The 24997-nt window shown below is 34.5% G+C and overlaps 1 protein-coding gene across 1 annotated transcript in view; it reads right to left on the bottom strand.

Moving 5' to 3' along the window:
* ADAM2 (ADAM metallopeptidase domain 2) overlaps window positions 1-24997 on the bottom strand; it is a 108036-nt gene that overhangs the window by 29358 nt on the left and 53681 nt on the right. Inside the window, exons 10-13 of the mRNA XM_036011101.1 lie at window positions 19228-19408; window positions 17414-17512; window positions 17110-17305; window positions 2289-2394 (exon numbers count right to left, since the gene is read on the bottom strand). Of these exons, the coding sequence (XP_035866994.1) occupies window positions 2289-2394; window positions 17110-17305; window positions 17414-17512; window positions 19228-19408 (582 nt within the window). The remainder of the gene's footprint in view (window positions 1-2288; window positions 2395-17109; window positions 17306-17413; window positions 17513-19227; window positions 19409-24997) is intronic.

Below are 24997 nucleotides of genomic sequence, written 5' to 3'. Positions count from 1 at the left end.
AATCTATAGTTCAGAATAAAAAGATACAAAGATGAAATGAAGACTAAACTATTCCAAATATAATGGAAAAATTGGAACAGATTCATCACACAGGAGGATACACACATTGACAACATTTCCAAGAAAACTTGGAAAGTGCTCAAAATAATTATTAATTAGACAAATGCAAATTAAAACAAAAATAACATAATTATAATGGCTAAAATAAAACAGACTGACAATACCAAGTAGTGCCACATTGTGGAGAAACAAGGACTCTTGGATTCTGCTAGTGTGAACATAAAACTGCACAGTTGCTTTGGAAAACAACTTGTCAGTTTATCAAAAATGGTTCATGTGAACTTATATGACTCAGCAATAATAATCCTACATATCTATCTACCTGAACTAACAGCAAGGCCTTGAAGTTATACAAGCTGACTTGTATTCAGTGCCAAACCATGGTGCTTACCTGTTGAACATAGGAAATTACAAGATTAACCTAAGGTAAAGTCCTTCTATGACCATGGTGGATCATGTCTGAATATAGGGAGACAAGAAATACACATTGTCCAAGCAATAAAATTATCAAACATCCCTCTCATCCAGCTTATATGAGTGATTGTTGTTTTGTTACCAATTACAACTTCACCTTCACTCTAGTTTTCCTTCTTCATAGATAAGATTTATTAAGGATACCTGATCACAGTATCACCTTCACTTTCTGAAGCTATCCAGCTCAGAGAAAAGATGCGCTTCCAAAATCCCTACTGAAAATCACTTAACACAAGCTCAAGTCCTATAACAAGTCTCTAAAACTCTGGAACTAAGATGTTTCACAGAATCTCAAAATGTGAAGTCTCACCGTCCACAAGATGTAAGAAACCCAACTTGTTCAACTACAGTTTCATTTCTGATGGTCTTTGGCTAGAAGACACGGACACAGAACTTGACCTAAAAATGATTTCTACAGTTAAGAAGTGGGTTGAAGTGGTTTCCAATTAGGTTAGAATTCTAATCTAACACACACACACACACACACACACACACACACACTGAAGGCTTTGGAACGTAAACAAAAAGGAAAGAATTATATGATAATTGAGCCTTAAGAATGGAAACTGCATATGAGATATTGTGTATTGTGGCTTTTAAAAATATTCTGAGAACACATTCAGTCTTCTTATCTTGAAAAATCAAAGGACAGGATTAGAAGTGGACCCAAATGTCAATTTTGTGACTGGAAATTAAGAGGCACTGAGCCATAAAATGTGCATATAAACTTCACCCTTAATCCTGGCTCACCACTGAACTAAGCATGCACAGTGAGGACTCCAGGAAATTCATAAAATGCATCTGAGGAGACAAATAAATGAACACTGTTTTCAGCTGTGGTTATGTTAAGTCCCTTCCATATCAAGATATGTAGACTTCTGAAATGCATAAATGAATGCAATGTTCCCTTGTCTATTATTCGTAGTATCTAATATAAAGTAAAAAATTGCTAGGCATAGGCAAAGAGCAAATAAACCATGACATATCAATATCAAAACGATCTGGATATTGCAATTATCAGAGAATTTTTAGCAGCTAATATGAAAATTGCCAGTGGTTTAAAGGAGCATATAATCACAATAGTTAGATGGTTTCCTTTGGCCAGTACATGCTGTAGCAATTGGAAACAAACTTATGTGTATTCTGGGTTTGAGTGTATGAAAAAGCAACTTACAGATGTATTAAGATGTACTTTCTGGTGTGCATACTATGTGTCAGTCCCATTCTAAGTACTTTTCATAGACAATCGAAATTCCACACTGGCACCAGACTAATGATGTTAGTAAAATTGATATTCATATTGTATATATGAGAAAAGTAAAAGATATATCCAGTGCAAAGCAATGTAGTTAGGATTTGAAAGCATGATGTCTGGCTGCAGAGTACATATTCTTGAACACAGTGCTTTACTACCTAGATAGTAAAAATTCACGTGTTTTCATTTCACCACTATAAGAATGGTCATCCTTTATGAAATTAAAGAGACAGCAAGCAAAATAAAATCAGTCCTTATAACTAATGGATAATTAATTTACTTATGTGTATGTTAAACAGTCTGTGGAAAGATACAAGGGGTAATTTGGATATATGAGAAAAAAGAATTACAGGTATTCTGTATGTCAGACATTTATAATTTGATTAAATATAGTTTTAACTTCATGGCCAGGTGGTATTTTTATTACACATAAAGTCATCTGGTGGTATTTTCAAATTTAAGGCAATAGACTTCCTCATATATATTTTGTAAAACATACTTAGATTCACACTTCTTGTATCCTGAACCACTTGTACCACAGTTCCCAGATTCATCAGCCATAGAATTAAGGTATTCAAAACACTCTTGAGGAGCCCCACTTATATCTGAAAAAAAAAGTGTGGTTAGTAATATTGAACTATATTAATTTAAAGTAATTAACAAATACAGTTAACATTTTAAAATACATTAAAACTTATTGCACAAAATAAGATTATAACATAAATTGAATATAAAAACTAGATTTAAGATCACACAAAACCACTTCAATAAAATATTTAGGTGAAAGCACTCTTGTTACTAACCAAATACCTTAGATATAAATATGGTATGCAGTTTATCTTCTAATTTTCAGTAAGTCTAGAATATATAAGTATTTAAGAAATAATTGACTTCTTGGTCAATTATCTGTGTTTGCATAAATATCTTTTCAAGTCCAGCCACTTAGCTAATATTTTGCTTTTTTCACCATAATTTCCTCAGATCAAAAAATCTTGAAGCCAACATTGATTTATCTTCACATTCACTATCCAATCCATGAACAGAATATGTGTAATTCTTATAAAATCTAACCTACTTAAAGAGTAATTTACTTATCATAACCCCCATTATTAGTTCTAATCTAGTTGAAGGATTGAGTTAAAACTCTTAGAAAATTTTAACCACTGGATTGTCATGCTGAAAAAAAAATGACACATCAGAAAAGAGCCCCAATAGACACATCAGGATCTCAGCTGAAACTCCTAGTGGTGGTAGTGAACTGAAAATATGCAGTTGATTTTGTCCGGAGGACATCTGAAAATGTGGCATGGGTGAGAAGTCAAAATTGTAAGCTTAAGAAGAGAAGTGAGCAATTGCTGGTGGACATAAAATAAACCAAAGTTGAAGATCTTTCATAGCTAGAGTAACAAAATTAGATAGTCAAGCGGCCTCCACATATAGGTTAGTCCCTCCTCAAGGCTTGTTCCTGCTTCCAAACATATAAAAAGCAGAATATAAATATATTAAATAGCAGAATATAAATATATTAAATATAAATATATTATATATAATATATTAAAAGCAGAATTAAAATATAAAGAGATGACCTCCATAAAGCAGTGCAGATTTTTCTGCAGTTTCTGCATGCGTGCCAGGGAGAGGAGTCTTAGTAAGTACACCACCTCTCAATTAAAAACCCTGGAGAGTTATGCTCTAGAAACAAGAGTGTACTGGATATACACTGAGCCTTATGTGAGCTCTAACCTTAACAAAGATCAGCTTCTGATTTAATTAATTAGCCTCTCAGTTCATGTACCTAACAAAAGAAAAAGATGCATGATAGTAATATCTATATGAGAGAAGCATCTAGACTGAAGACAGGTCTTCTCAAAGGCAAAAATTAAAGATGGAGACAGTAAAAAAATTTTGACCAGAAATGTGTCTTTATATCTAAAAAACCACCAAGCAAGAATATAAAATAAAAGTATCTATCATTTTAAAATAATTAAGTAAAGGGACCATGGTACATATACTAAAACACACATCTTAAAGGCTTATTATAATCCTTTCAAGACCTCAGAGGGTGGGGTGCTAACTTCATGCTCTCACTGTGCCTAGCTCCAGAGTAGCAGTATCTTTCAGATGATGATCTGGTTTTCAGAGGGTGTTCCAGTTTGGGGGGATGCTGCCCAGGAGACACCCCTAAATCATCTGGCTGTAGTGACTAGGAGGACTTGCATTGCTGGGTGCCACAGGATAGTAATTATCAGAAAGATAGTTTCAGGCTGGCTACCACCCCAATGGCACTAACTAGACAAGACAGCAGACTGAAAAACATGCTAGGTCTCTCTGTATAAGAGACCTCTTTGCTTGTCCTGGAGATTGGGCTTTTGGTAAAGAATCTGGTTTGGCATACATCCAGGGGCCTACCAATGTTCTCTGAATTGAGGGAGGATGGTGGACATGATCTTCGAGCTCTCCCTCTTTTTTGTCTCAGCTATCCAGTGTCTCCCAGAAAAGTGAATTACCCTCAGAATCACATAAGCTAATTCCTTAATTTTGATAGGTAGATAGATGATAGATAGCTATACAGATACATATTCATATATTGTTACATAAACATATACAAGAGAAGAAAATACAATAATTGTATTTCCTACAGATTTTGTTTCTCCAGGGAAATCCTGGCTAATATAGTTAGTAGGACAAAGAGACCTGTGATGTTTTAATTGGGAATATTCTTATTCTTCCTTATTGTCATGGTAGCCAAAAGCCAGTAGGCTTACAGCTAATGAAATGGTATAACCTATTTTGAACTTTTGTAAAAGCACCATACCCAGGGCACATAGTTGATTTTTGCCAACATTTCAGCAATGGCTAGGACAAATAGAACAGGAGATCAGTAAGGAAATACAAAATTAGAGCAACATTACAAATAAACCAGACATAATAGATATCTACAGAACACTCTAACCAACCACATCAGAATACCTATTGTTCTCTATGTATTTGGATATTCTCCAAGATAGATCATATGTGAAGCCAAGAAAATCTGAATAAATTAAAAAGAATTAAAGCCATACAAATTATGTTCTCTGAATACAATGAAATTGAATTTAAATATCAATAATAAAATATGTAAGGAAAATGAAAAAATGTGTAAGTTAAAGAACACACACCTAAATAACAAAAGCATCAAAACAAATCTAATGCGAAACTAGAAAATACTTTGAGATGAATGAAAATAAAAACATGGCTTACGAAAATTTGTAAGAAACTTTGAAAACAGTACTTACAAAGTTATAACTGTAAATATTTAAATTAGGAAAGATTTAAAATTGATAACCTGTCATTCTACCTGAAGATACTGAAAAAAGAATTCTAAACAGAAGGCAAACAGAAGGAAAAAAAATAAAAGGGATTATAGCAGAAATAATAACACAGAGAATAGACAAATGATAAAGAATATCAATAAAAATAAAATTTGTTTCTTTGAAAACATCAACAAAATTGGTAAATTTTCATTATTAAGCAGAAAAAAATACCCCACACTAGAAGCCTGAGTGCAAATGTCTTCACTGATGATTTCCACAAAAATTTCAAACATTTAATTATGTGCATCATGGATTCTCCCAAAAAATATGAGTAGGAAATACTTCCTGGATCACTCAATGAGACTTGATACTAAAACAACCCAAAGACATTTCAATAAAGAAAAATTTGAGACTATCCCTCACAAATGTAGATGTAAAAATCCTCAAGAAATCTACAGACAAATATCCCTTATGAACATAAATTCTTTAAAAACAAATAAAATACTAATAAACTGAATTCTAAAGTATATAAAGAGCATTATTCACCATTACCAAGTGGGATTTAATCCTGAAATGCAAGGATGGTTCAAAACACTCTCTCTCTCTGTCTCTCAATGTCTTACACCAAAATAGCAGAATGAAAGGGAAAAAAACCTCACCACATAATCCTGTTAACTGACCCAGAAAAAGCATGTCACAAAAATTCAACAGCTTTTAGTGATAAAAACACTCAACTTACTAGGAGTAGAAGGAAAGTACTGAATGTAATAAAGACCGTCTGTAGGAAACACACAATTGAAGTAACACTCAATGGTAAATGAGTGAAAGCTTTTTCTCTATGATAAGGAACAAGACAGGGATGCCAGCTTTCATTCCTTCTATTCAACACAGTATTGAAAGTCTTCATTGTCAGAGCAGTAGGCAAGTAAAAGAGATAATATACATCTAAACTGAAATAATACAAGTGAAACTATCTGTATGCACAGTAGCCACGAACTTTTATACATAAAAACACCCTAAAGTAACACAAACACACACAAATCTGTTAGAACTAATAAATTCAGCTGCGTTTTAAGGCACAAAATTAACATATAAAATCAGTTGCAATGAAAAGCCTCAAAAGGAAATTAAGTAATCAATTCCATTTTCCATAATATTAAAAAAATTAAGTTTAAAATGGATTAAAGAGGTAAGGAACCTGTGCAATAAAACCCACGAAATGTTGCTGAAATTAAAGAAGACAAATAAATGGAACACATCCCATGATTCTGGCTTAAAAGACTAAATATTAAGATGTCAATATTACCCAGAGTGACCTAAAGTTTTAATGTAAACCTATCAAAATACCAACAATGTGTTTTTGCAGAAATGGAAAATCAATCCTAAAATTTATATGGAATCTCAAGGGACCTCAAATAGTGAAAACAATCTTGAAAATAGAGGCTGAATATGGAGGTCTTATGTTTCCTGATTTTGAAACTTACTGCAAAAGCTGTAGTATTCAAAACAATGTGGTACTGGCATAAACACAGATATGCAGAGATCCTGAAATGAACCATTGCTTATATGGCCTAATAATTTTTGAGAAGGGTGCCAAAACCATTTAATGGGGGAAGGAAAGTCTTTTAAATACTGGTGTTGAGAAAAGTAGATATCTACATGCAAAAAAATGAAGTTGAACCTTTATATGACATATAAAAAGTAACTCAAATGGTCAGATATCTAAAATTAAGAGCTAAAACTATAAACTCTTAGAATAAGATATAGGGGGAAAACTTTTTGACACTGGATTTGACATTCATTTCTTGAATATGATGCCAAAAAGCATAGGCATGAAAAGAAAATATAGATAAAAATTTTATCGAACTTTTGTGCATGAAAATCAACAGAGTAAAGTCAATTCATGGAATGGAAAAAATATTTTAAATGCATGTATCTAATACAGGGTTAATATCTGAAATATACAAAGAACTTGTACAACTTAGCAATAACAAAAAGCAACCCAATTAAAAATTGGCATAGAACTTAAATAGACATTTCTCCAAAGATGTACAAATAGCCAATAAGCACATGAGAAGATGCTCAATGTTATTAATCATTAGGAAAATTAAAATCAAAACCACAATGAGATATAATCTCATACCTATTAAGGTATGAGATTAAGAAAAATACTATTTAAGAAAAATACTATTATAATAGCATTAAAAAATAAAATGTAAAGAAATATATTTTAAACAAGTACACTGATAATTACAAAATTATAAAATCTTGAATTAAAATAAATTAAATAAAATCCAAATATTGGAAAGACATCCCATTTTCCTGTATTAGATGCCTTAATATAGTTAATATAACATTACACCTCAAATCAATATGCTGATTCAACACAGTCACTTTCAAAATTCCAACTTCATTTTTTTGCAAAAATTAACAAGTTGATTCTAAAATTCAAGCAGTTTAACAGACCCAGAATATTCAAATAATCTTTTAAGAGAAGAAAAATTTTGGATTATTTACATTTCCTGATTTCAAAACAAACTATGAAGCCACAATAATCAAGACAGGGGGCTCCTGTTTTAAGCATATGAACATACAGATCAATGGAACAGAATTAAGAGTCTAGAAATAAACCCTGAGTTTCACAGTCAAGTGATGCTTTTTGAGCAGAGATGCCAAGTCAGTAGAATGAGGGGATAATCGTCTTTTCAATAGTGATGCCGACACAACTTAATATCCACATTCTAGCTTCCAGTCGAGATAGCTACATAGGCAAACATGAGTCACCTCTTCCCACAACCATATCAAAATTACAACTAAAATATAGAGCAACCATCACTCAGGAATGTCAGAAATCTAGTTGAATGGAACTCCAACAACTACAAAATTGAAGAAACCACAACCATCCAGACTGGTAGGAGGGGTGTGAATATGGAATGGGCTGGGCCCGCGCCCATGGGGATAAAAATTGGGGAGGGATATCTCAGAAGAAGGAGTACCAGCCCACAACAGGCTCCCAGTCCAGGTTTCCAGTGCCAGAAAGATAAGTACCTACAACTTATGGCTGCTAAAACTAGTGGAGATTGAGTTGGTGGAAGAAACGGCTGTAGCCCTAAGCAATTCCTCTTGGGGAACCCACATATGGACTCATCTACTCAGACTCATTCCCTCTGAGCTCCAGCACTGGAGTGGCAACTTGAAGGGCACCAGTGGTATATAGGAAGAGACTGAAGTGTCTGGCATCTGGGCAAGCAGAGGCCATTGTCCCTTTGCTGAGCCCTCCCCCCACAGAGCTAGTAGGCTGGTGCCAAATCTGAGACTCTGTCAACCTGGCTAACACTGTGTAACCCACCTTGGAGATCCACAGAGGCTACCCCACCCAAGTTACAAGCCCACCCAAACTGCTTTTCCATGAGAATGGATGGTCTTGGTTCCTAAATCCTATTAAACGAGCAATAGCTGGCTTCACTGAGCCTAGTGGCAGCCAGATAAGGGTCTCAGCTTGGCTTCACCTGAGAGTCTCCAAACCCAGCACAGTAGCAGCCATCTCAGATTGCTTTACAGTTCAGGCAGGGTGCCCCAGAAAAAACACAGGTGGGAGCTGACCTTGGCCTGCATCACCCAGGACACCCCAGGGCTTGTGCACCCTGCAGACAGCTAAATACCACATCAGAGTCCCATCACCTGCCCCTGCACAGTTGACCTTCCACAAGGGAGGGGGTGGGTGGTCAGTGGTCACAGCTAGTCCTGGCAAATGACTGGCCTGGGTAAATCCCTCCCATTGATCTGCCAACAGCAACCAAGGCTCAACTACAAGAGGAGAGTGTACTCAGCCCACATGAAGGGCACACATCAAATACACCGCTTCGATGATAGTGGAGGCTGTGTCACTGGACCTACAAGACACCTAATACAATAGGCCACACTACCAAGACACAGAGTCAAAGCAGCTTCTACCTATTACACAGAAACAAACACAAGGAGGCTGCCAAAATGAGGAGACAAAGAAATCTGGCCCAAATGAAAGAACAGATCAAAATTCCAGAAAAAGAGCTAAATGAAATGGAAATAAACAATCTATCAAATGCAGAGTTCAAAACAATGTTTGTAAGGATGCTCAAGGAACTTAGTGAGGACCTCAGTAACATAAAAAAGACAGGCAGAAAGGAAGTATATGCTAATTGAAAAAAGAACAATTTACACGGAAAGAACAGTAGAGTGGATGAAGCTGAGAATCAAATCAATGATTTGGAACATAAGGAAGCAAAAAACAGCCACACAGAAGAAGAAGAAGAAAAAAGAATCCAAAAAAATGAACATAGTATAAATAACCTCTGGGACAACTTCAAGAGGTACAGCATTCACTTCATAGGGGTGCCCAAAGGTGAAGAGAAAGAGCAAGAAATTGGAAATCTATCTGAGAAAATAGTGAAGGAAAACTTCCCTAATTTGGTGAGGGAAATAGACATGCAAGTCCAGAAAACACAGAGAATCCCAATTATGATGGATGCAAAGAGGCCCACTCCAAGATACATCATTATTAAAAGGCCAAAGGTTAAAGGTAAAGACAGACTCTTAAAAGCAAGAGAAAAAAAAAGTTAGTTACCAGATGTTGCCAGATGGGAGGGAGGAAGGGCGAATGGGTAAATAGGTGCAGGGGTTAAGAAGTACAAATAGGTAGTTAAAGAATAGCCATGGGGATGTAAAGTACAGTATAGCAAGTAGAGTAGCCAAAGAATGCATACCTGTGACTCATGGACATGAACAATGGTGGGGAGATTGCTTGAGGGAGTAGGGGGTGCCAGGTAGAGCGGGTAAGGAGGCAAAATCAGGATAACTGTAATAACATAATCAATAAAATATAATTTAAAGAAATATCCACATTCTAAAGATTTAAGTTGGAATGACTTCTCACACCATATAAACAAACTAATTCAAAATGAATAACACACTGACATTTAAGAGTGAGAGCTATGCTATTCCCAAAAGAATAAAGGATTAAGTCAGGACCTTGGGTTAGGTCATGCTTTCTTACACCAAAACCCAAGCACAAAAGAAAAAAAGATAGGTAAATTGAACTACATTAAGATTAAAATTGTGCTTCAAAGAAAGCTATTGGGAAAGTGATGAGATAATCTATGAAATGAGAAAAAATACTTTCAAATATGAATTTGACAATAAACTTGAATCTAGAACATATTAAGAGCTGTTACAACTTAATAATAACAACAAACCCCAACTAAAAAGTAGGCAAAGATTTAAAGACATTTTTCAAAGATGTACAGATGGTCGATAAGCACTTGGAAAGATGTTCATCATTATTAGCTAAACTCAAATCAAAACCATAACAAGATTCCACTTCACAACCATTAAGTCATCCACAGAATAACTCAATATTCAAAGATATCAATTCAACTAAAATTAATTTATTAATCTGGTTCTTAAATTTATATTCAAGATCAGAAAGCCAAGTCAAGACATACAAAAAACAAAAAAGCTAAGTTGGCTTGTCTTTGAGACAGTAAAGTAATTGTAAATGAAGAGAAATTAAACAGAGTAGAATTGGCCTAGATAGAGAAAAATGACCAAGAGAACCAAAAAGAGAAAGTTGAGAAACATTCACACATTTAGTTTTAAAAACAACCAACTAACCTCTTTGTATACAGTATGTATGCATTGCAGACCATTCAAAGAATATTAAGTTGTTACAGTAGATGTAGTTACCAATATGCTGTTAATATTACATTGAATATGTGACAAACAATACACACACACAAACACATTCCTTCCTCCTCCCTTTGTTCCTGCCCTAGCCTTAGGCAACCATTAATTTACCTTCCATCTCTATATATTTGCCTATTCTATATATTAATATAAATTAAATCAGAATATTTGCTCCATTGTGACTGCCTTCCTTAGCCTAGCATATTTTCAAAATTCATCTACATTTAGTAAATATCAGCACTTTGTTAATATTTTATTGCCTAATAATATTCTGTATTTGATTTATTCATTCATTGGGTAATGGACATTTGGGTTATTGCTACATTTTGACTATTATGAATAATGGTGTTATGAACATTTATATACAAAGTTTAATGGGAACATATGTGTTCAATTCTTTTAGGTATATACCAGGAATGAAATTACTATGCTCAACAATTTAAGGAACTTCCAAACTATTTTCTAATGCAGCTACACTATTTTTATATTCCCACCAGCAATGCATAAAAATTTTATGATTTTTTGATTTTTTTCTGATTTTGCCACATTCTCACTAACACTTGCTATTTTCTGTCTTTTTAAATCATAGCCATCTTCATGTATGTGAAGAGGTATCTTATAGTTTTGATGGCTAATGATGTTTAGTGTCTTTCATGTGATTGAACATTTCTATGTCTTTTTCTGAGAAATGTCTACTCAAAATATTGCTTATTTTTAAATTTGGTAATTTGTCTTTTTATTGTTGAGTTGAATGAATTCTTCATGTATTCTGTACAGAAGTACATTACCAGAAATATACTTTGCAAGCATATTCTCCCATTCCTTGAGTTGTCTTTTCACTTTCTTGATAATATACTTCAAAAACCAAAAGCTTTTTAAAATTTTGAAGTTCACTTCATGCATTATTTTTGTCACCTGTGCTTTGGTTGTCATGCCTAAGAAAACATTGCCTAATCCAAGGTCACTAAGATTTATGTCTATGTTTTCTTTCAAAAGTTTAAATGTTTTGCTCTTACATTTAGGTTTATGATACATTTTAAGTTAATTCTTATCTTTGGTATGAGGTAGGGGTTCAAATTCATCCTTTTGAGTGTAAATATACTATTGTTCAAGCTCATTTCTTTGAAAGACTTGAAAGGTGTTTTTGATTATTAGAGACTTTTGGATGGACACTTATTTTCCTTTAGCCCTTAAAACGTGTCTACTATGTCTTTTGGCTTCTATAATTGTTGAGAAATGAGAAGTTTAACTCGTTCTTGCTCCTTTAAATATATGCTTCAACTGCTTCCACTGCCATCCTCCATGCTTCTGTTCTCTTTATTTTTGGCAGTTTTGCTGTGATGTCTTTATGTGTTTTTCTTTAAAGATGTCCTTCTTAAGGCTTTGGAGCATTTTGAATTTATAGTTGACCTGTTTTATTTTGAAAATCATTGGTTCCTGTCTCTTTAAATGTTGCTTCTTTCCTTTCTCTGCCTTACCTTTTCAATGACTCCCTTCCCTTAGTTAGGCAGAATGGGTGAGGCAGAGGTCACCTAAATCTAATCAGTCAATTATGCCAAAACTGAAGTGCAGTTTTATCTGAATTTACCTCATTATCTTAGGTATGGCTCTTGCAAATTACTGATAGAGTGTTTTCTTTTCACTGAAAGTCTGCCAGAAATAAATTTGAGGTCTGTCCAGAAGGGATTCAGCCATGTAATATAACAAATAGAGATAATTATTGAAGAAGATACAAGATACAAGAAACATTGCACATAGGACAATGAGCCTCAGTCCCCTTCAATGTATGCACCTTGGGACCTCACAGATCTCCCAATTGCCATTAGCAGCCCTGTCATATTTTCCTGAATCTCACTGACAGTCTGAAATCTCTTCCCTTTCAAAGGTGATTTTAGTTTTGGGAAAAGCCAGAAGTCCCAGAGCACCAAATCTGGGCTGTGGAGTGGCTGAATCTCTACTCTCAGTCATTTTGAGTGCAATGGCCACACAGTACACATGATCACTCAACTGTGTCTACCACCCCCACTGACCAGTACAGTGAAGTCATCATCATTCATGCATGTACATTCCAGTGCACTCTCCTTGGCTGCCAGGTTACATCAATGTCATGCAAACCGTTCTCATTATATTAGCAATGGCTGCACTTTTTCCGGACATAGTACATGCCCTTCAGAGAATTGTGGAACAGCTTTCTAGTCTACTAACACAGGTGCTTCAAGATGTAGTAAAAGCTTTTAGAAGGCTAAGGTTTTCTGGAGGCAAGATTACTCCATCATTTGGTCTTAGATCATCTTGTGACTTTAGGGAAGTTCATAGTGGCTTTTTAATATTTTTGACCTAAGTGACCAATTTCCTGAGAAACTTCAGAGCTCCAGATTGCCTCATGGATAAAAATAGTCTGTGATTTAGACAATCTCCCTTCAATTCCAGCTGCTAAAACTTTTCTATTTTATCTTTGTTTTACAGTGAAAGATCGCTGCCTAAACCAAACCTGGTCTTCACCTTTCAGAATCTGCAGATGTTTCTAGGAACATAAATGGCTGACAGTTGTCCACTAAGAGATGTAAAATTTCTCTCTTGTGAAAATTTAAGTCATTAGCTTGTATTTGGGGTTATTTTACTTTAATGCATTAAAAATATCAATGCAATGCATTTTTATTTTTCTAGTCATTTTCTCATAGTTTTGTCACTATTTGCTACATCCTTTTCCTAAACACAATATTTAATATAAGTTTTATACTTACTATAATTGCAAAATGTTTATGTGTAAAAAAACCTATCATAGCATTTGTTTTTTTTATTATATGCTCTTTTTTTTTACTCTTGCCTGAGAGTTAATTAAATGTTTTATTTGATTTTGTTTTTTCTCCTCTAGTCCCTTTTAGTTTCACATTATTTTATTATTCTTGTAATTATTTTAGATTATAAAATGAATGCTTGACTTAAATGCTAATTTTTAACTCCTTTTTGTGCTGCATCTTTATGAAATGATTGAGTTTTCAGGGTTTTTAAATATATTTTATTAATTATGCTATTACAGTTGTCCCATTTCCCCCCTTCACTCCCCTCCACCCTGTACACTCTCTCCCACCCACATTCCCTCCCCTTTAGTTCATGTCCATGTGTCATACTTATGAGTTCTTTAGCTTTTACATTTCCCGTACTATTCTTGCCCTCCCCCTATCTATTTTCAACCTACATTCTATGCTACTTATTCTCTGTACCTTTTCCCCTTCTCTCCTCCTCCCACCCCCCTGTTGCTAATCCTCCATGTGACCTACATTTCTGTGGTTCTGTTCCTGTTCTAGTTGTTTGCTTAGTTTTTTTTTTTTTTTTTTTGGTTTTGCTTTATGTGTGGTTGTTAATAATTGTGAGTTTGCTGTCCTTTTACTATACATGTTCTTTCATTATCTTCTTTTCTTAGATAAGTCCCTTTAGCATTTCATAAAATGAGGGCTTGGTGATGATGAACTCCTTTAACTTGATCTTATCTGAGAAGCACTTTATCTGCCCTTCCATTCTAAATGAGAGCTTTGCTGGATAGAGCAATCTGGGATGTAGGTCCTTGTCTTTCATGACTTGGAATATTTCTTTCCAGCCCCTTCTTGCCTGTAAGGTCTCTTTTGAGAAATCAGCTGACAGTCTGATGGGAACTCCTTTGTAGGTTACTGTCCCCTTATCTCTTGCTGCTTCTAGGATTCTCTCCTTTGTTTTTACCTTGGCTAATGTAATGATGATGTGCCTTGGTGTGTTTCTTCTTGGGTCCAACTTCTTTGGGGCTCTCTGAGCTTCCTGGATTTCTTGGAAGACTATTTCCATTGCCAAATTGGGGAAGTTCTCCTTTATTATTTGTTCAAATACGTGCTCAGTCTGTTGCTTTTCCCCTTCCCCTTCTGGTACTCCTATAATTTGGATGTTGGAACGTTTAAAGATGTCCTGGATGCTCTTAAGCTTCTCCTCATTTTTTTGAATTCTTATTTTTTCATTCTTTCCTGCTTGGTTGATTCTATCTTCCTTCTGGTCCACTGTATTGTTTTGAGAACCAGTTTCCTTCCCTTCACTATTGGCTCTCCTCCGTGTATCTTCCTTCATCTCTTTTATGGTAACCTGCACCTTTTCATCTAATTTGCACCCAAAATCAATCAGTTCCATGAGCTTTCTGATCACCAGTGTTTTGAACTGTGCATCTGATAGATTGGCAATTTCTTGGTCGCTCAAAAGGATGAGTCCTGGGGGACTGATCTGTTCTTCTGTTGGAAACATATCTCTCCCTGTCTCTCCTTTTTTTTTTTCCAGTCTGGTCGCTCTTGTTATGGTGGGGGGCAGAGCCTTAGGTGTTCACCGGGGCTGGGTACCCCAGTTGCTAGATTGTGATGTTATATGTGGGGGCGGGGGCAGGGGCGGGAGCGGGGACGGGAGGGAACAATGGCGGTAGTTCCATTCTCCTGGGACCTCAGTCCCTTCTCTGGGATCCTGGGCTGCGAGCTCTGCCCTGGTCCTCAATCGCCGCCTCACTGGGTCCGCCAGATGCAGCTTGTGTACTCAGGGTCCACCGCTGCATTCTTGGGCACCCCGGATGGCTTATGCGCTGAGTTCCCCAACCTCCTCTCACCGCTGACCCATGCCCGCCTGCCCGGTTCATCCTCTTGGCCCCTCCTACCAGTCTGGATGTACGGGTCTACTTCAACTTCTTGGCTGTCTGACTTCCATTCAGATAAATCCTCTATCAGTTCTGGGTGTTTTTCTAGCTGTAAATTGTTGTTGTTCTAATCTTGGTTGTGCATGGAGGTACAGTGTGTCTGCCTATCTCAGGTTTTTTTATGCTGAAACTTTCTATTTTATTCTAGAGCGTAATATACTTTTGACATAATAACTTCATTTTATATCATTCTTTATCTTTTGAAATATATTTATATATCTTTATCTTTTATATTTTAAAAGATATGTATATCAGTCAACAATAACTTTTACTAATTTCTTTGATTATTATTTCATCTTGCTTAACTGTTCTTTCTCCTGGTTTAGTCTTCCTTATTTTGAATGTCATTCACAACCAGTTCTATAGAGATGAATTTAGAAAGTAAATTATATGAGTTCAAATGCTTAAAATACTTTCCCATTTTTTAATCTATCTTTTGGCATTGGAATAAATGTCTCATTTATATCTGCTAGCTTAAACAGAAGTGCTACCTTTTTAGCAATTTAACCAATTTTTTATTTTTAAACTTTAACTTGTATACCTTTAAACTCATTATCTTCTCCCCCAACATATATCTATGTATAGACATATACTTATATATGATATATATCTCTTTATATATGTATATATCCATATATTTATATATCTCTATGTATAGATATATATCTTCAAAATTTCCTCACTATGGTTCCAAATCACCTATACCTTGTTGGGAGGGCAGTTTTCCACTGTATATGTTTCTTCTCTTGTGTCTTTGTGTTGTCTTTCTTCAAACTAATAGTCATTCTTGTGTGTTCATTTTGGGAGTTGATAATCACTTTGCAAATTCTTTTGTTTTTTGACACAGAGATTAGAGTGAGCATTACCACCTGTTTGAATTGAGAGAAGGTTGACCAACCTGGATGCTTATCTAAATATTTCCTCTGTCAATTGCCATTGATTCCTGTGATACAGACAGGAAATAATTTTGCTGTTGCCACTGTTTCCAACTTTTTTAGCAAATGATTCCATGTGTATTTTCTGCTATGGTTTTCCTTTTTGTTTTCAACCTCAGTGAATATCATTTTTTATGATTTCACAATTCCTCAGTTGTCAGGAATTTTCCTTGGGAGTTTCATGAGTCATCCTTGTAGTTTCCTGGTGTAAGTGTGCCCATCTATCTCTGTGTGTCTGCATGTATAGTTTAAATTATATTCATATACTAACTTACATTTATGATTTTTAATGCCCATATGCATATGCAAGTATTCTATATTTACTGAGAAAACTGTGGATATGGAGTGAATGAGGGAAGTGTGGCTTGTGTTCAGGCTGCATTCTTCCTTCTTGAATACAGATCCCGTAGACTGTGAATCCTTCCCTTTATTGTTTTGTGGAAAAGTTCAGAATTTTAATGCCAGACAACTTTTACAATGTTTTTTTCTTATAGTCTTTTTCTTCTCTTTCTGTAACCCTTTAAAATATTTATAATAAAATTGTTATTTTAAATTATGTTATTTAAAAATTATGTAATTAAAAAAATATATAATCACAATCATATATCAATATCTATTTCTTTTCAGTTTCTAGAAAAATACATATACAGGAAATCAAATTACAATACATACCTTCACCAAATAAATCCCTGCATTGTTTGTCCATACTCATACAGTTTCCATGTACACAGAGCCATTGTGAATTTCCACATGGATGACCATCCTGAACATAAAAGTTATCTTGACATGATGCAGATGTACCATTGCAATATTCAGGGAGATCACATTCATCACCAGAAGACCTGCATTGCTCTCCTTTTGGTTTAAACTGATGATGTGAGGTAAATGAGAGTGAATAAAACAGAATGTGAACATATAAATATTATAAGGAATGATAACTTACATAGGTGATATAGAAATTTAAAAAGACTCTTACTTGACAGTTATCACAGCATAGTCCCGTATTACACTGGGAGGTGGATTTTAGTGTACAGCCGGTAGACTCACAGCATGAGTTTACATCTGCATCACATTCCTGAAAGGCAAACCAAATACTCTTAAATGTCTTCCAACTTTTATTTACATTGGGTACATATTTTAATGATGTCAACATAATATAGTATATACATCATATATACTAATTGTTGATGCTTAACTTACATATTGGCAAACAGAAAAATTAAACCCACTTATTCATGTATTTAACAGAAATTTATTAACTACCTACAATGTGATAGACTGTGTATTTTTTATATGCCTAGAATAAGTTTGACTATATTGGTAGTAGGGCTTTCTGAAACCTTGGTGGCCACCACAGCCATCTGCAAGAAACTCTCTGGCTCTTGTAGACAGAGATAGTAAAATACAAGACATGAGATGCAAGTTATGACTTAACAATTTCATTAGAGTGACCAGTTCTTACTCATTCTTTATGCATCTACTGTATTTTAATAAGTCAATAACTTTTATGAGATAGTCAAAGTTTATTTTGCTTTTAATTCTCTAAAGATGAAAAGATAAAAAATGTTTCATATGACTAAAATTATTACTTTTGTATCACTCATCTAGTATTTCATGATACCTTGTTTTATGCTATAATTCATCTGTGCCCCCTGATTCTGTTTCTTTTAAATTCTATTATTAGGCTTAATAAAATCAACATGTAAGAAAGCTGAAAGCTGGAGAGATGATGAATCACACACTGACATGCAGACATTTTTCAAATCCCCAGGGATTTTAAATGGGGTTGATTGGGCCAAAAATTTCAATGAGTTACACGAAAATAAATCATGTATTTCAGTGATCTTCTATGAGTCATAGCTTAGTAGGGCACACTAAATTTATAGTATTTTTCATGACTCTTCTGCTTAATCTATGTCATTACTAGTGCTATCTATATATGGGATAAGAGGGTTAAGTTATATAACAGGAATTTAGGACTCAATTATATGATATTTAATTGGGCCAAGAGACACTCCTGTCAATTTTTATTAGAAATTTTCAAGGTGTGTCCATTTAGATCAAACTAGCAAAAATAGTTAGGTACTGAGGAATAATTTCTTAAAAGTATATCACCCAACTAGCTATCTAAACACACACTTTTCATACTGGAGGGGGTACATGTAAATGACCTTCACTTTGGCACTAGGGAACACTGAGCTTTGTTCATGTCTTTTTGATTCTCTCAAGTTCATACAACTCACTGAGTCTCACAGTCTCTGTCTCCCTGATTGCATTCCATTTATCTGGGCTCATGCCACCTCCCTCTGATATAGTAGGTTTCCTAAGATTTCTGGGGGTTCAAAAACCAACTTTTATGGATTGTGTATTACCTAAATCTCTTTGACTTAAATATTGACCTAGATCAAAATACTCAAAGCGAGAATGTGCCTCCTATGTTTTCTTAATTGTAAAAGCTTTATATTTTTCTGAATGGCAGAGGATTTTATGTTAAGAATAAATACAAAGAAAATACACAAGAAGGGCAGTTTAAACCTAGGTAAACTCAGTGGTAGAATTAATGATTGAAAATCACTTGTACCAATAATCTACAAAATAATCTATAAACCACTAAATTTATACATTAATATATAAGTATACTCATTAGTTTATTAAAATCACTACATGCCTTCTTAAGGTTTTTGTAGAAAAGTAAATTTGATAAATTATGGAACATAACAGTGTAACACTATAACACTTAATTATTTTTTTATGTAATTCTGGTATGTATTCTTTTAAATTAGTACTAACATCTGTAGTTCCACAGTCACATGCTTCTCCTTCTTCCACTACGCGGTTACCACAGATTGCAGCTTTGTATGTTGGGTCCAAACGTGGATGATTTTGAAGACAGTGGGCTTTTGGCTTTGAAATAAAGTGTGCAAAATCCTCCATGCTGCAGTTACTAAAGAACTTCACACCACTGGAATGACTAAAAATACATTAAACTTCAAATTTGTATGTAAGCATTGCATCCATAAGCTGTCTAACCTAGGAATAAGCCACTCCATAGCATTTCACAACAAACAAAATGCTCAATCAGGTTAGCATCAAACTTTCCTTATCTGTGCATGGTGAGTCAGCTGTGCACAAATTTGTATTAAATATTTTAGTAGGAATAAATAATCAATACAATTTTATTAGATCTTAGTTATAGTTATCTCTGACACTGCTTTTTTTTTTTTTTCATAGCTCCTAACTCACACAGTGGTCTATCTCTGCATCATTTTCAGCTTCCTCTTCTTTTCATGACTGGTAAAAATTTTCATACCCTTGTATTGAGAAAAAAGATTGGGCTTTTTCATTTTTCTCTACTACTCATAGGTAATATTTTTCAGTTCTACCTTTTAAATAACACCAATACCGGACAACTCAGATATCTGACTTTCAAACACAAACTAATCACTTAAACTTGAGATCAGTATCCAATCTTTACTCAGTGTTTGCACAGAGAGAACATTTCCAAACACAAGTCTAGCATAACATTCCTTTACTCCCCTTTATTCACTTAGTGATATTGATTTTTTCTTGAAAATATTTATCAAAAACTGGAATATTATTTATTTAACTATTTATTGATTATCTTCTCATACTAGTTTTTTTTGGCTCTAGGAGAAAAAACGTTTTGATTGTTTTGTTCACTATCACAAAGCTAAGAGATCAATGATTTTTTTTCTTTTGTTGATTCTAGAGAGGGGGAAAGGAAGGAGAAAAAGAGGAAGAGGAACATCAATGGGAAAGAGAAACATTGATCAGTTGTTTCTTGCACACACCCCTAACTGAGGACAAAACTTGCAATCCAGGCACATGCCCAACCAGGAATCAAACTTGTGATACTTTGTTTTGCAAGACAATGTCTAACCAACTGAGCCACACCAACCAGGGCAATGATTAGTTTCTTAAAAAATGAATGAGTACATGGTTAAAACTGTTGTAGATTCTTTGGTTGCCCTTTAACTATAATTTTTATTATTCTGAATAGTATTAACATATAGCAGATATGAAATTAATTGAATTTTAAAGCCATAGACTCAAACCTTAGTCATTTAGATTATTACAGGAAAATGTTTCTCACATGAGGACTATAAATAAATTAGGGAGTTTTGAACAAACTACAAATTTTGATATTTTTTTTGCTTTCACATCCTGGGTAAACATACCCTTCAGTTATATTAACCTTAATGAATGAATTTATTATTACATTACCAACAGTTCAGATGATTTCTATCAATCTAAACACCAGAAACCAAAGTAGAAAGAGCAACAGAAGTTTAATTATTACTGACCCTCAGCAATGCAAGGTATGTTTGTTATGTGTGAACTGGTTCACAGGGGACATACTTTCTGGGAATGAAATTAATGTTTTCATTAAAAAGAAAATATAATTATATCCAACTGGAGAATTTATTTGCAATGTGAATCTTTGCACAGATTTTCTGGATATTCCCATTCCTCATTCTCTCATTTTTTTCTTGATAATAGAACCTCTGATTTTCAGTTCAGTACATAACTTCCTGTATAAATGCCTACATTTTTTAGCTTTTTATGAAGTTAAGACTGGGCAGATAAAAACATCAGATAATTGGCTTAAAATGATGTCATAAATTTTAGTTCTAGGAAGTAATGTTGACATGCTTTCGTGTCCTGCTTTATTTTATTGTTGATTTAAATTTGGTTCATTGTAATTAAAGCTCCCATCAGAAGCTATGAGATTACCTTGGAAATGGAAGCCACTATGTAGGAATCTGTTGGGAACTGCCCTGCCTGGTTTCAGAAGCTGTAACCCCCACATGGCTAAGGCTGAGTGAGCCACTAAGGAGACAAAGCTTATTTCCCTGGTAGGGGTGCCACCTCTGCTCCTCTTACTTCACCCTGACTGGCCCCCAGTGCATGATCAGTTAGCCAATGACGGGTAAGATTCCTCAAGGGAGGGACAACTTAAGACAGGCACGATCATGGGGGCCACCAGGGAAGGACTTGGGGGACTATAGCAAAAGGGGGTGGTAGAACCTTGCCCCTCTGTTTTGATATAGCCTGAGTCCTCAATTCTGTCTGAGAGAAGTCTCCTAATCTCTTGGCTGCCTTACTTCCGCTGTCTGACTTAATTCTGAAACAATGAGAGAGGGTGGTGCAGCCCTGTGCAGGAAAGGGCGGGTTCCCTGGGGCAATCAGGCCTAAGAAAGAATACAAAAATCCTGTGAAACCCGCTTTACTAAGAATGCTCTCAGTTTTCTGATAAAGGTCCAAGCAGGAAATGAGTTTGTTTTCCTTTAGCTAACAGACCCTGACTCAGAATAAGCCCTCATAGTTCTTTGTATGTTATTTATTGTTTGATCCTTACTGCCTGGCAATGATTAATGAGATTTACCTGTGTTCTTGTGCAAACTGACCCTAATAAAAGCTTATTGAGGAAAAGGGTCTTTGACCTTCTCTTTTGAGAGATCGGCCACCTTTCCTCCCCAAGCAGATCATGTCTTGGTAGACTTATTCTCATCTGTGGTGAATGGGGGTGGGGAGGGCCCTGTGGGTGGAGCCCCTCCACAGAAATCAATATAAAATTATACTGTGAAATGCCACATAATTAATAGAATATTCCAAAATTAAAATAAACTCTTTTGTTTAAGCCATCATTACTTTGGATTTTCTGTGACTTGCAGCAAAATCTAGCTGCAAAATGTGTCTTAGTAAATATAGATCTCAATCAGGTTATTACTGTTTAAATCACATTTCAAACATTAATTTCCTCACCACAAAACTGCAAAGTATTGATGACAGAGTACAGTGCTCTCATTACAATGTGGAAGAAGAATAAAATAGAATATCTTTTTTCTTATTTACAAGCAAAATATGTTTTTTAATATTTTGCATTTTTCAGAAGCAACACTATTAGCCATAAAGTAAATAAAACCAATGTTTTCAAATATAACTTCAAAGATTTTATTAGAAGCATCTCCATTACCAACTAAAAACAAAACCAGCACCTCAACACCCTTACTTTTACTGAGACATTTGTACAGCATGAAAAGAACCAAGCAAAAATAAAAGACAATTATTAAATGTCTCAATAAATTTCAACTGCTATATAGCTAAAAAGTATATTTTTGACCACACTGACATCAATTCCAAAATCAATAACACAAAGATACTGAGATTATTCATTAATATTTGAAAACCAACTAACATACTTCTAAAATAATCCACTGGTCAAAGAAGAAACTTTTTTAAAGTTTGCAAATATTTCAAATAAATGAAAAACAAACTAAAAAATATAAAAAATTGTGGTATGTAATTGGAACTGTGGTTAGAGGGAAAAATATAACTTTAAAGGGCTTACACAAAAAGGAAGTTTAAAATTAATTAGTTGTGTTTTTATATAAAAATATAGGGGAAATAAACAAGATGACCTCCAACTATGCATCATCAACAACAACAACAACAACAACAACAAAACAAAGTGGACAAGCAATAGGAAAAAGTGAACAAAATTAAAATATGGTCTTTTAAAAATTCAGTTAATTTGATGAAACTCATTAGAGTAATTGAGAAAAAAGAGAAAACACAAATTTTCTATATCAGAAATCACAAGAGAAAATATCTAAAGAGCGATGGAGTCAAATGATAGGAAAAAATATAAGAACAAATAAGATAAATACCAAAAAAAAAAAAGCATAATGTGCCCTGACCGGTGTGGCTCAGTGGGTTGGCCATCCTCCTGCAAGGCAAAGGGTCACTGGTTTAATTCTTGGTCAGGGCACATGCCTGGGTTGTGCACCAGGGCCCCAGTTGGGGGCATGCAAGAGGCAACTGATGGATTTTTCCTTTGCACGTTGATGTGTCTCTCTCTTTTTTTTTATCCCTCCTTTCCCTTCTCTCTAAAAATAAATAAATAAAATCTTTTTAAAAAAGGATAATGTATTACGCCCAAGTGTGGTTTATCCTCAGAAAACAAAGTTATTTAAATAATTGAAAATAAAAAAAAATGTATTTTTAACATATTGACAGAATAAGTAGAAAAAAATGAGCATCACAACACTTGAAGAACCTATTCATTATGAAAACTTTGGAAACAAGAAGTAAAAAAGAACTTCCTCAATCTGATTTTAAAAGCCTCCTTGAGAAACATTTACCTATAACATTTGATGGGGAAAGATTTTGTCCCTAGATCAGAAGTACAGCAAAGACACCCACACATTCCACTTTCTTTTTACACTATACTGGAGATCTTAGCCACAGTAGAAGGCCAAAAATAGAAATTGAAAAAATGTAAAGATTAAAAAAGGTAATGTAAAACTGTATGTACATTATATAATTATACATGTATAAGATTCTAATAAAGCTAGTTTTAAAGTCCTAGAACTAATAAGTTAGGTTAGCAAAGCTGTAGACTATAACTTCAGTATAAAATAATCAATAAAATTTCTGTATATTTTCCACAAACAACTAGAAATTTCATAGTCACATAAATAGGCACAATTAGAAAAAATAATATAGGTCAATATTTTACATTTAATAATGTCTCCAAAAAATAGTGAGGAAACTGCATTTTGGAGGGTTCTAATGATAATGGGACTAATTCGAGCATCCCCAGAAAATAAACTACTTTCAAAATTTAACAAAGAATAATGGCAATATTTAGGAAGCAGTTTAGAACATTCGAGATACTCTAATCCTTCCTATCATTTCTTCACCATTATAACTTATCCTTATTATATTTAGTATCATAAGCAACATATCATCATCATTGTAAAAAAAAGCTATAATCAAAGATAAATAAAAATTGAATAATCAGTGCTCAATATTATTAATGAGCTACATAAGATGCCATTTGTCTTTATTTAGATTAACCAGAAGAAAAGGCATTGGCTTTGGGAATGTGATCTTAGGAAGCAAAGTTAAGAGAGCAAGATTAGAAAAGGAGAGAATGAGGAAAAGTCCATCTAAGTATGTTTCATTGAGATGGCTATAATGGCTTCATTCTGCTGTGACCACAAATTTGTCTACAGAATACTTAATCAAATTGTCCTTGGATGGTCAGGAAGCTGAATTCCAAAAAAATGGTTGAAGTTTGATCTTGTAAAGGGGGTAACTACCTTCATTTTAAAGGTCATTTTATGGATAGCTTAAGGAAGAAGCTGGTTAACATTTACAGATTTCAAAATGTTGACCAGGGCATTGAATTCTACCTGTGAAGGAAATACATTTTTGGTGGAATGTGAACTTAGGATATAGAAATCTACATACTTGTGCTCATTCTAAAGTAATTCACATTCCTCTTTCCATAGTTCTTTGTCTCTAAATATCCAATCTTGCAGCATCCAGATCCTTGAACGGATACCCAAATAATTTGCCACGGCTCAGGCTATGTAGGTCCCGATCTCTGGCATGTCTCTCATACAAGATGGAAATGAATTGTTTGCAAATATGCTCACTGGGACATTTACCATTTCCCACTCTATTTAGGTCTTAATCTAATTGGAGAATACTGTGGAACAGTACATTTCTTTTATTCCAACTAAGGTAT

Source organism: Phyllostomus discolor, chromosome 11, assembly GCF_004126475.2.
Source record: "Phyllostomus discolor isolate MPI-MPIP mPhyDis1 chromosome 11, mPhyDis1.pri.v3, whole genome shotgun sequence".
NCBI classification, from domain to species: Eukaryota; Metazoa; Chordata; class Mammalia; order Chiroptera; family Phyllostomidae; genus Phyllostomus; species Phyllostomus discolor.
Note: the sequence above shows the minus strand (reverse complement) of the source record. Positions and strands in the feature narration are given on the sequence as shown.